The sequence below is a fragment of the Sus scrofa genome, chromosome 6 (assembly GCF_000003025.6).
Source record: "Sus scrofa isolate TJ Tabasco breed Duroc chromosome 6, Sscrofa11.1, whole genome shotgun sequence".
NCBI lineage: Eukaryota > Metazoa > Chordata > Mammalia > Artiodactyla > Suidae > Sus > Sus scrofa.
The window spans coordinates 34,548,738-34,564,001 of NC_010448.4; the positions used below are offsets into that span (position 1 = coordinate 34,548,738).

A 15,264-nucleotide genomic window follows, 5' to 3' on the forward strand; every position below is an offset into this window, starting at 1 on the left:
CCAGAAAGCCTGCCAGGCTAGCCTGTCCAGCCTGCCCTAAGCAAAGTCACCTGCAGCTTCCTCCACGTGGCTGGTGCTCATTCCCCCTCTAAACGTCAGGTTTTCGTATCTCAGCCTTTGGGCACTTGCCCTCTGCCAGGGTAGCTTCACCACCACCTTTCCCCAGGCACCTGTGGGGTGCTGAGCATCCTTCCCCGGCGAGCCCTGAGATGCTCTCACTCTGCACCCCCCCACCCCCAGCGGGCCTCCCCCAGGGTTCCCAGGGGCTCTGTGCACACCTGCAGCAGACAGGTACAAGGACACAGGAGCAAAGCCATGGAAAGCCTCCTGGAGGAGAGGCCACAGCTCCTGACTCTCAGAACGAATGATGTTTATTACCTAAGGCATCCCGGACGGGGGGAGAGCTGAAGGAAAAGCAAAGTCACTGGTGGGGAGGGTGTGGGCAGGGAAGATGATTCAGAGCCGGACAGCCCCCGGTTTCCCCCAGGGGCCCCTAAGCTCAGACTGATGATGAGCACAGTCTATGATGACCACAGACGGACCTGGGGGTAGCACCCAGTGGGGATTTTATAATCATGTGCCGAATGATGAAACAAACATCCTTGGTATATCCACAGAGGTCCAGGCAGCACTGGTGGAGGACCTACTGGGTGCCGGCCACCTTACATGTATCCTGTTAACACCCTGTAGTCGCTGATATTTTCTGTCCCCGCCCCCTTTGATGGCCACACTTGGTGGCATACGGAAGTTCCCGGGCTAGGGGTTGAATGGGAGCTTAAGCTATAAGCCTAAGCTACAGCCACAGCCACGCAGGCTCTGAGCCACATCCGCGACCTGCGCTGCAGCTTGTGGCAATGCCAGATCCTTAACCCACTGAGTGAGGCCAGGAATGGAACCCCCATCCTCATGGATACTACGTTGGGTTCTTAACCCACTGGCCACAACAGGAACTTCCTCTGATATTTCCTCTAGAACTTTAAGGTCTTATGTAGTAACTACTAGCCACATGTGGCTATTCAAAGTTAACTTTCCATTAATTAAAGATAAAATTGGGGTTCCCTGGTGGCTAGGCAGGTTAAGGATCCACTGCTGTCACTGCTGTGGCTTGCCTTGCTGCCGGGATGTGGGTTCAATCCCTGGGCCATGAACTTCTGGATATCCCAGGCAGAGCCAAAAACAAACGAACAAAAAATTAAATAAAATAAAACTAAAAATTCAGTTCCTTAGTCACACTGGCCACATTTCAAGTGTTTAACAGCCACACACAGTATAGGTCGGCTGTGGCAGAGAAGGGCCTAGATCAGAGACAGTGTTAGTGGTTCTGCCTTCATAGCTGTGGAGAAGGATTCCGAGACTACAGCCAGGCACCATGAGAAGGAGTGCTGGGATTGATTCATGATGTCTGCCTCGGTACTGGAAGGGGCAGCAGTGATACATAGGCCACCTCTGACCTAGCCTGCAACAGCATCAACGTTCATTGTGGAGAAAGTGAGAGTAAGTTATTTGGCCAAATAAGTATAACATCTAAAACCATTCTAGGAGTTCCTGTTGTGGCGCCCAGGAACCATGAGGTTGAGTGTTCGATCCCTGGCCTCACTCAGTGGGTTAAGGATCCAGTGTTGCCATGAGCTGTGGTGTAGGTCACAGACACGGCTCAGATCTGGCATCGCTGTGGCTGTGGTGTAGGCCGATGGCTGTAGCTCTGATTCGACCCCTAGCCTGGGCACTTCCATGTGCCAGGAGTGAGGCCCTAAAAATCTAAAATAAAATAAAATAAAATCATTCCACATTTAAAAATGTGTCTTGCTCCAGCTTAAAAATGCTCCATAGTACTTTACAGATGCAGAAAGAAGCCTCAAGAAGATAAGGACTTGCCCAAGGCTCACAAGTACAAAGCATCAGAGCTGAGCCCTGGACCCCAGAGAAGCCCCTGCTGCTCGCGGGCCACTCTCACTCACCCCGTAGCTGAAGGCCAAGACGATGAGGGCGGTGCAGGCAGTGATGGCCACCAACAGCAGCGTGAGAAGCAGCGGCCCGTGCTGGCTGGTGAGGCGGTACTTCTCATAGAGCGCATCCTGGTCAGGGCCCTCCTCGCCCTCGTTGAGGAAGTAGCGCCCCTTGGCCGGCATCCTCCACCCTCGGCACTCCCGCCCAGCAGTCCACTCAGGAAGCCCCCTGGCCTGGCGAGCATCTGTCTGCAGACCCCCGCCCCTGTGTGCCTAGGCCTCTGGCCTCTCTGAGCCTGGCAGGCGGGGCTGGGGAGGTGCCCCCCAGGCCTGCAGCTCCATGGGCCCACGGGGCCTGCCCTGCTCCAGCTGCCAGGCCTTGCTCACTGCACCGCCAGCATCTTCCTTTGCATCAGGGCTGGACTGAACAGACACGCAGGATCTTCAGCTCTGCAGAGACACAAAGCAGACCCAGATGTGACCAGACTGAGACGGCTGGCCTCAGAGGAGACTGGGGCCGGGCCATAAAAATTAGGTTTGGGTTAAGGCCCTAAAAAGGTCCTGTTTAAAACATTGCCCACCCCCCCAGGTCATAAAGCTAGTCCCCTGTGTTTCCTAGAACTACACTGTCTGACACAGTAGCCACTAGCTAGATGTAACTAAAATTAAGCTGATCAAAAATGAAATTAAAATGGAAACAACCTAAATGTCCATCGGCAGATGAATGGATTAAGACAATGTGGTACATACATACACACAACAAAATACTATTCAGCCCTAAAAAGAACAAAATAATGCCATTTGCAGGGACATGGACGCAACTAGAGGCTCTCATACTAAGTGAAGTCAGCAAGACAAACACATATGACATCACTTATGTGTGGAATCTAAAATATGGCACAAAGGAGCCTGTCTACAGAACAGAAACAGACTCACAGACCTGGAGAACAGGCTTGTGGTTGCCAAGGAGGAGTGGGGGGGGTGGGATGGCCTGGGAGTTTGGGGCTCATAAATGCAAACCATTACGTTTAGAATGGATATGCAAGGAGGTCCGGCTGTACAGCACAGGGAACTCTATCTGATCACCTGTGATAGAGCATGATGGAAGACTACATGAGAAAAAGAATGTGTGTACATGTATGACCAGGTCACTTTCCTGTACAGCAGAAATTGACAGAACACTGTAAATCAACCATAATAAAAAAATTCTCTTTAAAGAAATTAAAAATTCAGACCCTCAACAGCCACATGCAGCTAGTGGCTATTCTACTGGACACCACAGATACAGAATCATTCTATCATCCAGAAAGGTCTACTGGACAGCACGGCTCTGGAAGTCTCTACCATCTCAAGGAATTCTCATGGACGGTGTGAGGCAGGGATCACGCTTCTTTTTTCCAGATGGATATGTAATTATCTCAGCAGCTTTCAGTGAAGCTACCACCCTGGCCTCAAGAGTTTCAGTGGAGCCACCTTTGTCCTAAGTCAGGTGACTACACATGTGAAGCCTGTTTGCAGGCTTTCTTCTGACCCAATGGCCCTTGTGCAAAGACCACACTCACTCAATTACTTGGGCTTTTCAGTGAGTCTTGTGACTCAGACTCTAACACCCGCTCCACCCAGAGCACCTCCCTTGCATTCATATTATGTTAAACTTCCACATAAGACTGAGTTTTTCTCAAAGGCCTTGCTGACAAGAATCTAAGAAGTTTGCAAGCCCTGTTTCATAGAAAAGGAAACTGAATCTCAGAGAAGAACACAGGGGACCCTTTATGACAAAGTTGACAGCAGACCAAAGAGGGGCTCCCTCTTTCCCCAGCACCATTCATTTATCTGCTCTTTTGATTATTCCGAAAAGTCTTGTCAATCATGCTTATGGCACACCAGGCCCCCTCCACCTCCCGTGTGCCAGACTGGCTCACTCTCCCTCTAGGGCTCCCAGTCTCCAGAGAGAGGAAGTGTAATCCCTGGATGCAGTGATTGGGGCTTGGGGCAGCTGCCATATTCCCAGCAGGATCCTTGTGTCAAGGGGGAAGTCCTGGACCAGGAGTCTAGGCCCCTGACATCCTCCAGCCTGCCTTGGAGACAACAACCAGGACAGGGCAGGTGGCAGAGAGCCTGTGAGACCTGGGAGGGCTCAGGAGTGTCACAATAGGTGCAAAGGGCCACTGCTGGAAGCTGCAAAGGCAAGGCAATCCAGATCCCCCAAAGGCAGAATATCAGGGTACCCAGAGTTCCAGAGTCTGAGTGAAGCCCCCCAAGAGTGCCTTGAGTAACCTGGGCCACCTTGGATCCAGGAGCCACTGTGGCACTATCTTATCTGCCAGCTCCTACAAACCCCAGGAACAAGATGAAAAACCACATATTTGAGGGAGGATAAAAGGGGTTGTTTGCCAGGGGTCCTGGTCCCTCTGCTCCCTCTGAACCCAGACAGGTGTCCACAAGTCTTGGCAACTACCTGTTTAACTCCTATACAGCTGGTCATTTTGGAAAAATCCAGCCCCACCCATCAGGGCTGAGAAGTCCCAGGCCAAACAACAAACTGAGTGAGAACACAGCCCCACTTATCAGCAAACAGGCTGCCAAAAGACCCCCCCCCCACCCCAAGCACATAGCCACCTCTAATCACACCCAGAGACAAAACCCCACCCACCAGAGAGATAAGAATCAGCTCCACCTACCAGTGGGCAGGCACCAGTCCCTCCCACCAGGAAGCCTGCAGCAAGCCCCCATACCAAGCTCAGCCCCAAGGTGGGTGGACATCTGAAGCAAGAGAGGGTACAACCCTACAGTCTGCAAAAAGGAGACCACACCAAAAATCTATACAAAATGAAAAGGCAGAAAATTATGACTCAGATAAGGGAACAAGGGAAAAAACCCAGAAAAACAGCTAAGTGATCTGGAGATTACCAACCTCCATGAGAAAGATTTTAGATTAATGATAGCAAAGATGATTCAAAATCTTGGAAATAAACCGGAGGCAAAGACTGATAAATTACAAGAAACACTGAGCAAAGAAATGGAAGATTTACAGATTAAGCAAGCCAAGATGCAAAATAACTGAAATAAAAAGCTAACTAGAAGGAATCAACAGCAGAATACAGGAGGAAGAAGAATGAATAGGTGAGGGGGAGGACAGTGGAAATCACTGATGTGGAGCAGAAAAGAGAAAAAAGATTGAAAAGGAATTAAGACACTCTAAGAGAACTCTGGGACAACGTTAAACGCACCAACATCCATGTTATAGGGGTGCCAGAAGGAGAAGAGAGAGAGAAAGAGCCAGAGAAAATATTTGAAGAGATAAAAACTGAAAACTTCCCTAACATGGGAAAGGAATCACTCACTCAAATCCGGGAAGCATAACAAATACCATATAAAATAAAACCAAGGATCGGAGTCCCCGTCATGGCTCAATGGTTAAGGAATCCGACTAGGAACCATGAGGTTGCAGGTTCATTCCCTGGCCTTGCTCAGTGGGTTAAGGATCTGGAGTTGCCGTGAGCTGTGGTGTGGATCACAGATTCGGCTCGGATCCCGCGTTGCTGTGGCTTTGGCATAGGCTGGCGGCTACAGCTCTGATTAGACCCCTAGCCTGGGAACCTCCATATGCCGCGGGAGTGGCTCAAGAAAAGGCAAAAAGACAACAACAAAAAAAATTAAATTAAATTAAATTAAATTAACCCAAGGAGGAACACCCTGAGACACATATTAACCAAACTGTTCAAAATTAAAGACAAAGAAAATATTGAAAGCAGCTATGGAAAAGAAACAAATAACATACAAGGGAACCCCAATAAGGTTATCAGCTGATTTTTCAGCAGAAACTCTGCAGGCCAGAGGGTGTAGCACAATATACTTAAAGTGATAAAAGGAAAAAACTTCCAACCAAGATTACTCTACCCAGCAAGGCTCTCATTCAGATTGGAAAGAGAAATCAAAAGCTTTACAGGCAAGCAAAAGCTAAGAGAATTCAGCACCACTAAACCAGCTTTACGACAAATACTAAAGGAACTTCTCTAGGTAGAAAAGAAAATGCCACAACTAGAAACAAAAATATTACAGGAGTTCCCGTCGTGGTGCAGTGGTTAACGAATCTGACTAGGAACCATGAGGTTGCAGGTTTGATCCCTGGCCTTGCTCAGTGGGTTAAGGATCCGGTGTTGCTGTGAGCTGTGGTGTAGGTTGCAGACACAGCTCGGATCCTACGTTGCTGTGGCTCTGGCGTAGGCCGGTGGCTACAGCTCCAATTCAACCCCTAGCCTGGAAACCTCCATATGCCGCAAGAGCGGCCCAAGAAATGGCAAAAAGACAAAAAAAAAAAAATTACAAATGACAAGGTTCACCAGTAAAGGCATATATGCAGTCAAGGTAGGAAATCATCCACCCACAAATATGCTACCGAAACCAGAAACCATGAGAAGAGCAGGGTACAAACACAGGACATTGGAGATGGACTTGCAATTAAAAGACCAACAACTTAAAACAATCTCATATATATATAGAGAGAGACTCCTCTATCAAATATTGGCAGCTAATTTTTTTAATTTGCCTGGTCCAGGCCACTAGTTCGCCACCTCTAAATCCACACTAGCTAGTCTTTGTTCAAGAGGATTTTTTTGAGTACTAACTATATATGCCCAGCCCTGTGCTGAAGGATCCATAAAATAAGATAAGATCCCCACTGAGAAGCCCCCACTTCGGGGCTCACCGGAACCAGCTGTCACACCAACTGCCTGCGCATGCGCCTCCATTCTCACCTTCATAACCTGCTAAGGCCAAGGTGTCACAGCCATTTTACAGATGCAGAACTGAATCCAGAGAGGTAGAGTGGCTTGCCTGAGATCACACAGCTGGAGGTGGCTGGTAGAAGGGCTGGGATTCAAACCTGGGTTGGCCAGCTCCTTTGGCCCAGCCTTGCCGTCTCACCCAACAGAGAAAGGCTTCCCAAGGAAGCTCCTTCCAGAAGCAGCAGCTCCCAGGGAATGATCCAGTTGCCAAAAGTATAAACAACACTGCCTATCCCTCCGGTCTGGTGCCAAACACAGGTGCCCCCCAGAATGCACCAAGAAACCCCAGATTCCAAGGCAACGCCCTGCTGTTGCTCCATCTGTCAGGCAAAGCCCCCAGACCAGAGTTGTGGAGGCCAGAAATGCACAAATCCACACGAGGCCTCCTGCAGATAACCCGGCACCAACAGCCATCTCCACGGGCCAGCTCCTCTCTGAAATGAAGACCCGGAGCGCCCCCCGCCCAGTCCATCTGCCTGTTGCCAACTCATCTGGCACCTGGGAGGGCCTCTCTGAGGCCCTGGATGAAGGAACTCCTTTGCCATGTCTCCACGGCTTGCAGGCCTGAGTGGTGGGGAGCTCATGCTCTCTCAGGGCAGGCTTCTCCAGCCGTGGGGCATCCCTCTGGCTATACGTCCCACTTCCGGTCAAGCCAGGCCCCGCCTCCCAGTCCCTCCCTCCCCCCACACCCCCGCCTGTGCTGCATGAACGCCAAAGACACCAAGACATCAAGGCCCCTTCACCTGGAGGGGCTGAAGTCCCAGGGTTCCCTCGCTGTCACTCACATCTCATGATAGCTCTGGTGGGGGAGCAGCCCCACATCAGAGGAGGGGGACCCCCAAGGGTCCTGTTGGGAGGGTGTTTTCTGCTTCTGCTGGATGCTATGCTCACCCCCTCCCTCAGCCCCTGGTTCAGGGACCACCTGCCCGAGGTCTGGCCATCAGCACAGTCTGTTCCAAGTCCCAGTGACTGCTTTAAGGATAGACATGTGGCCCAAACCATATCAGTGAGACCCCCCCTCTTTGGGACTTCTGCTGGCCCTCTTTTGGCCAGAGGCCTGGAGCTGCTGGCAGCCACCTGAGCTGCCCCAGCAGAGAGCCCCCCCCGCCCCCCGGCCAAGGAGGAAGCCCACACAAAGAGGTGGAGACAGGAAGCCCTGAACTACCCCGGGCCCCTGGACCCAGCTCTGTCTGAGGCTCAAGCAAATCCCAGGTATTTACTCACAAGGGCTAAGCAAGAACCCTGGCAGCAACTGAGAGTCCCAAGGTCCACGTGGGGCCGCCTGCCCCAGTTGGCTTCATCCAGAATGCCCTCGTGGTCCAGAAAGCTCCTGGATGAATCCAGAGCCGGGAGGATTAGCTCAGAGGTGATGGCGGCCCCCGCGGACGCAGCCAGTCCTGGCTAAGGCCTCCTCTGGAAGGGGGCTGGGCAGGGAGCTCCCACCCCACCCCCATCGCAGCTCCCAGGCTCACGCCTCTGTCACCCAGTTCCAGACTAACCAGGGTGGCAGGAGGCAGGGCTCCCCACGTCCTCTCCAGAGTCCTCCTTGCAGGAGGAACAGGAGCTGAGGCATAGACTTAGGAGGAAACTGACACCCAGGGAATCGAGCTTTTCCCTGAAGCTCCTCCCCTAGAGCTCTGAGCTTCCCGCAACCCTAGGGTGTGTGACTGAGCAGGACAGATGATCCCAAACACAAAACCTACTGAGTGCTTACTGGGTGCCCAGCACTGCGGTCTCTCTAACTCTGCTCCCCTGCCCTGTAGGTGAGTGCAGCTACTGTGTCTATTTTATGGATGTGGCAACGGAGGCACAGAGAGATGCATTAATTGCCTGAGGTCACACAGCTAGCGAAAGAGAGCTGGGATTTGAAGACAGGCCACCCAGGGTCCTGCCCATCACCCTCCCTGTGCTGACATCCACTGAGCCCGAGCTGTAACATCTCAAAATGCCAACCCCCTCCTTCCCTCCCGCTTCAAGGCCCCAGACCGGGTGGGGCGGGGCGGGGGGGGGGCGCGGGCGCGGGCAGAGGGGACAAAGGTACTTCCCTCTGCCTCAAAGGAGCAAGATCAGGCAGCCAAGCCAGTGAGCTTCCTTGCAGCCAGCCAGATCCAGGAAGGCCTCTTCCTCCAGGATGCCCTCTGAGCTAGCCCCCACATCCCGTCTTCTCTGTTCCCTGCAACCGTGACAAGACTGGGGTCCCCTTGCCAAATACTGACAGGCAGGGTCCAGGTCCCTCCGCTGGAAGAGCTGCTGGAAATTGGGGGCTGGGCCCTCAGGGGCATTCAGGAAATCTTTCCCCAGCAAAATTGATCTGGCGGTGCCCCCAGCCCTACCACACCCTTGGCGGGGGGCGGTTCTAGCCCACCCCAGCTTTCACAGACACAGACAGGATACCCACTTCCTCACCCAAGCACTACTGGCAGGAACCCAGCCTGGCTTCCTCTGGCCCTGCCCTGGCCCCGGAGCTGTACAGGGCCTGGTGGCCCCAGAAAGGGGAAGTGGGGCCTTAGGGTGTGAAGTGGGGCGGGCAGGCCTAAGGAGAGGAACGGCCAGTCCCTGTGCCCACACTCTGACCGGGAACCCACATGTAGTCTGGGCCCTAGGCCAGCCCAGCGCCTGGTGGGCTGGATCCTGGTGGACTTTGTTTGCTGGGGAAACCTCATATTAAGAAGGCCAGGTCAGAGTTCCCGTTGCGGCTCAGTGGTTAAGGAATCCGACTAGGAACCATGAGGTTGCGGGTTCGATCTCTGGCCATACTCCCTCTGTGGGTCGAGGATCCGGCGTTGCCGTGAGCTGCAGTGTAGGCCGGCAGCTGTAGCTCCAATTGACCCCTAGCCTGGGACCCTCCATATGCCGGGGGTGCGGCCCTAGAAAAAGACAAAAAAAAAAAAAAAAAAGGCCAGGTCCCTCAAGAGACCCAGAGCTCTGTGAGAGAGAGCCAGCAGCGGCTCTACCCAGCCCAGGCCTGGCACCAAGGGGCACCCAGGAAACCTCGTGGGACCAAGGGCCTCTCCATGCCTTAGCTCCTGCTGGGACCTCGCCTCCCTCCCCGCGCCCTCTCTCCTGGGCACCTCCCCGCCTTGGGAGGCCTTCCGAGACACCTAGCAAACATTCCAGCACCTGCCTCACCAAACTTGGATTTCAGTCTGTGTCCTATGGCTGGCCCTGGCAGATGCTCTTGGGATGGATGGACAGATGGATGAGCCAACCAGCTGGCAGCCTGAAGCAGGCAGAAAGGAGGGGGAAGCGGGCCGGGCAGCTTTAGTGAGGAAGGGGTGGGCATTAGGGATGAAGATGATGAAAACGGACAAAAGGGTCTCCTTCAGAACAGGAAGCACCTGCTGCATCCCACCTTTCCCCAGGTGAGCTACACTTAGGACGGAAGAAGCCTAGGTTCAAATCCCAGCTCCGCCACCCTTGGCCTTAGGAGTTGGCAGAGTCTCTCACGCTCTGGGCCTCGGTTTTCTCATCAGTCAACCCTTCGTTTTGGGGGGAGAGTGAGGTGCAGGACCTGATGGCCGACAGCAAATGAGCCCAGAAGGAAGTCTCAATTTCTCCAGCTAAGGAAGCCCAACCACAAGGTCCAAATAGAAGTGAGAGAGGTGCAGAGGGGCCAGAGCCCCTACCGACTCTCCACTCAAACTCCTCATTTCCGGGCGACAGTCTGCAAAGCCACCAGGTAGGGGCAAAAGCCTAAATCCTCCAAGAGCATAAGCCCCCAGCCAGCCCTGCTCCCCAGGACCCCCCAGGCTGGTGCTAGAACCAGAGGCTGCCACTTCCACTCCCAGCTCTGCCTCCAAAGTGCTCTGGGACCCTTACCCAGCCGGGGCCTCGGTTTCCCCTGTGGCAAAGGAGTGGTTATGTCAGACCTCGGAGACCCAGCTCTGGGCTGGGCAGGGAGTGGAGGCTGAATCATAAAACAAAATGGACAGAGGACAAGCTGAAAAGCCCGCGTGCTGTCACCTGGCCCTCAAAGGCTAATTCCAGGGGTGGGGTAGCGAGTTATTCTTAGTTCAGAAAGTCCTCCCTTGTACCCCGGGGTTAGGCATCACCCTAGTCAGCCTCTCCGCTAAAACACAAACACCTTGTCACCCCTCATCCCCAGCTGCCCCGGATAGTAAATCCAGTTTGCTATGTCCTGTGCCAATTCTATGCAGTCACTGACTGCCTCGAAAGAGCTCATCTATTCATTCAGTCACCCTGACAGAGAGTCATGCGTTCATTCCTTGAGCAGATGTGCACTAACGCCTTCGATGTGCCAGGCAACCACCAGACCAGCTGCCAAGAGGAAACTCAGCTCCACGCACAAACGGTCAAAAGGCAGAGACCTCGGTGCCCCCTTCCCTTAGGTGTCTGCAAGGGCTCTGCACACAGGCAGTGTTCAGGCAACAGTGTTCATTAACTGACTAATCAACCAAGTTCCCATACTGAAAAGACTAGCTATGTTTCCCTCTGACCCTTGCCTGAAATTCCACCATTAGAGATTCATTCCTTTAAAGCACCCCCCTCACTAGGCTCCCCCTTTAGAATGAAAACACTTTCACATCCATGTTTCATTCCTAATTGCTTTCCCCTCGATAAGGAAGGAGAGAAAGGGGAAGTCTAGATGGCTCGCAGGAACCTCACACGGTGTTAGTTCTGCCCACAGTGGCAGGACAGTAGGGTTCCCACGGCCCACCCAGCCAGCATGTCCACTGGTGACAGTGGCTATAACCCAGAGTCCTGGAGAGAGCAAGAAAGATTCAGGTGTTAGTCTTAAAGTACACCTGCCCTGCCTGTTTAAAGGGGCAGCAGAGCCCAGAGAGGGGAGAGAAACCTGGAATCATCACCGTGATGAGTTCCACGAAGAGCAAGAAACCGGGAAGGAATTCTCGTATGATGCAGTAGTGGGTCAGTCCTCTCTAACCTGACACAAATCCTCAAAGCCATAATGAAAAGACTGTTACATACAATTACATGTTCCATTTTTTTCAACATAGTAAAAACTATCAAAAGCAAAATCAAAAGACAAGCAAGGGAATAGGAAACATTTGCCATTTTTATCACAAGGAGCTAATCTCCCTCCTATGTACAGAGTTCCTGGAGTTCCCGTGACGGCAGTGGTAACGAACCCGGTTAGTATCCATGAGGAGGTGGGTTCGATCCCTGGCCCCACTCAGTGGGTTAAGGATCTGGCGCTGAGGTGTAAGCTGGTAGGTGCAGCTCCGATTCAAGAACTTCCCTATGCTGCAGGTGCAGCCCAAAAAGACCAAAAAAAAAAAAAAAAAAAGAATGTTTACAAATCAAAAAGACCAATAACCCAATAGAAAAATGACACAAGAGTATGAACAGAAAGTTCATAAAAAGACAATACAAATGGCTCTTAAACATTTGGAAAGAAGCTGACCTCACCCATCATAAGAGAAATACAAATCAAAACTGCTATGGAAACCCATGTTTACCTACCCAATTGGCAAAGATCAAAGCATTTCATAAACCTTTGTTGGCCAGGGGAAACACTCACCCCTGGCAGGCATGTGATTCAGCACAACCTCTGAGCAGGCAGTTTAGTCATACCCAACAAAGCCAGTATTGTACACCTTTTGACCTGGCAAATCCACTTCAAGTAATTTATCCTACAGACACTTTCACATGCATGAAATGACAGAGGTACAAGATTATTCATTGCAGCATTATTTGGGAAAGACTGAAAACAATGCATCTATCAGTCTGGTGAAGATAAATCACCATACCTCCTGACAGTGGAATACTATGCAGCTGTCAAAAAGAGTGCCACAGCCTGAACCATGCTATGGCAGGATATCCTGTGAACAATCCACCTAGTGACAGTTAATGCCTGGAATGGATTAGGACTGAACCAGGACACAGAAAAACCAAAACTGCGATTTTGACAGAGTGAACAAATCTTACTTCTTCTCATTTTCAGTTTCTATTTCTATTGTTATCATGCAGCTTGTACAATTTTTGTTACGTTTTCAATAGAAAAATAAAATAAAATCTACTATATACATAGTGCCTATCATTAACAACACAGCATGGTATACTTAAAAGTTTTCTAAGGCAATAGATTTTATGTGTTCTTATAAAAATGATAATAATAAATAAAGGGGGGAGCAAACTTTTGGCTGTGAAGGACAGGTTTATGGCATAGACCGTGGTGATGGTTTCATAGGCATATACTTAACTCCAAACTTAAGTTGTATACAATAAACATGCACAGATTTTTGTATGTCACACAAAGGGATTTTTTAAATAAATACATAAAGTAAAACAATAAAGACCCAAATAAAAAAATTCAAAAGGCAGTGTAAAGTGATCGATCACTGAAGTGACACTCTGAATTTATTAACATGGAAAGATGTGTTTGTTCCTGGCACGTTGGTCAGAGTGTGTGTGCGTGTGTACACATGTAAGTGTGTATATGAATACACAAAAAATAAATAGAGCCTATAAACCAAAAAAGGAGGAAAGAAAAACGACCCCCAGGTCCTTCATGTCCAAGTTGCCTGACCCTGAAAACGTCACTTCTCCTCTCTGAGCCTCAGTTTCCTTATTTGAAAAAAGAAAGACTCCCATTCCAACCACCCAGGGCTTTGGGGAAATTCAATGCGGGTGATGTGGGCGGAGTGTGGGCGCTGCGCCTGGCACAATGAGTCTAAGTCAAGATGACAAGTATGATCAAGGTAGCAGAAAAGGCTGCAAGATCTGGGGCAGGAGGCCAGAACCTGCCCCTTCCCCTCCAGCCCACTCCGTCGTGGGATCAAGCAACCCTCTCCCTGCCCACCTCACTCCCCTACCCCCGCTCTGGAAGTGGCCTGGCCCCTGGGGTGCATACAGCAGTGTCAGCACCCCAGGAATGCTTTCTAGGGCACGAGCAGCATTTCCAGCCAGCTGACACCCCCGTGGATACCTCGTCGGGTCTCCAGGGAATAGCTCTCCGCTGGGTCAGAGAAGGTGTCAATGTGGACCCGAGCTGGAGAGAGCTCCCAGGGGGCACTGGGTCCTCACTCCAAGGCTTCTGGGGCGGCGGAGAGAAAAGCGCAGCATTCAACCTTGAGACACTCGGCAAACTTGGAACCCAACGGGGAGACAGACGGCAGAAAACCAGCCAGGAGCTGTCCCCGGCTTGTCGGCCTCTGAGTACCTGCCAGGAACAGGCAAGGCCCTTGCAGCCTAACCCTCTGGGTTGCTCTCACTGTATTTCCAGCCAGGAGAACCTATTTGTCCAAACCCCCAGCTAGGATTCCAACTCAGACTGGCCCACTCCAAGGCCCAGACGCCTTCTTAACCCTGTGTCTGTGTTTCCTGAGGTTGTGTGTTCCACCCAACAGCCGGGCTGTGGAAAGCCACACGCACAGAGCCACACACACACCAGTTTCTGAGGAGCACAAGCCACACTGGGCTTAGCATTCTCTTCCTTCTCCTTCTCCAAAGACAGCCTGCCCACATTAGCAAATGAAAGGTTCTGAGAAGTCCTGCAGGAAAGAAAGCTGCTGGATTAATAAACACAGCTATATATTTCCCAGTCTTTTTGGCTCACAAGGATCTTTCCAGATCGGATCTCTAATGAATCCCCGTTGAGAAATGCTGACTTTGACACCTCTGAGACTGAGCTCAGGGCTCCTCCTCCAAGAAGCCTCCCCTGGGCAGCGGTGGCCCAGAGAGGCCACTACCTGCCTTAGCTGACTGCCTGGAAGCTCCCTCAGGCTGGGGCTCCACCTCCATCTGGCCCTGGGCTGAGCTGCATGGGCACAAGGGGACCAGCCCTGAGCTGGGTCTCCAGGGTGGGGTGCAGGGAAGATGGGGTGCCTCTGCCTGCCCTGGGGAAGAAAAAGTGAGAAAGAGGGAAGCCAGGAAGGACCCCCCCACCCCCACTGTACTTCCTGCCTCTCCTGTTCCAGGCAAAGAAGTGTCCCCACCTGGGTATCCCCACTTGCCACAGGCAAAGCAGAGCAGGGAAAAGAGACCCAAGGCTCAGGTCAGCTCTGCCTCCCCTTCTCTGGGCCCGATTCCTCCTGGGGCAGGAAAGTCCCCCAGGGCCCACGAGGTCCCCTCTCACTCAGACTGCCAGAAAAGCTAGCCCCAGAAAGGCCGGCAGGAAGGGCAGGTGGAAAGGCACCTCCGTGGGGACTCAGCAGGTCCCTGGGAGCCACGGACTCTCCGGAGCCCACTGAGGCATCGCCATCTAGTCTGGCTCCCGAGAGCCACCAGTTTGACTCCCGCCGTGCCAGCCACCGCAGGGCCAGGCCCTAATCCAAGATGCTGAGACCAACCCCACTTCCCCGGCTTCCTGAGGACGGTGCGAGGCTAAGAGGGCACAGGGCGGGCACAGGGCTGCGTGGTGCAGCCCAGCCCGGAGCCCGGAAGAGCCCTTCTGCAGGGGAAGCAGCCCCAGCCAACCTCCCGGCAACCCCCAAAACCACAGCCTGGCTTCCGGAGCTGCAAACAAGGGGCTCAGGAGCCCCTCCCCACGGCTGTCCCCAGAGCCGAGCACCCTCACTCCTGGGTGGTCACTCCTCTCTTCCACGGAC

General features: G+C 52.3%; 1 protein-coding gene across 13 annotated transcripts in view; it reads right to left on the bottom strand.

The window, feature by feature from the left end:
* Positions 1–15,264, bottom strand: part of ADCY7 (adenylate cyclase 7) — a 64,882-nt gene that overhangs the window by 27,235 nt on the left and 22,383 nt on the right. For 11 of the 13 annotated variants that reach the window (XM_021094204.1, XM_021094206.1, XM_021094203.1 and 8 more), the window contains exon 2: positions 1,959–2,396. In XM_021094204.1, coding sequence (XP_020949863.1) covers positions 1,959–2,129 — 171 coding nt within the window. In that variant the 5' untranslated portion in view covers positions 2,130–2,396. Of the gene's footprint in view, positions 1–1,958; positions 2,397–7,957; positions 7,980–8,232; positions 8,255–15,264 lie in introns of those variants that run through there. The other 2 variants (XM_021094210.1, XM_021094211.1) reach the window with 2 other exon arrangements.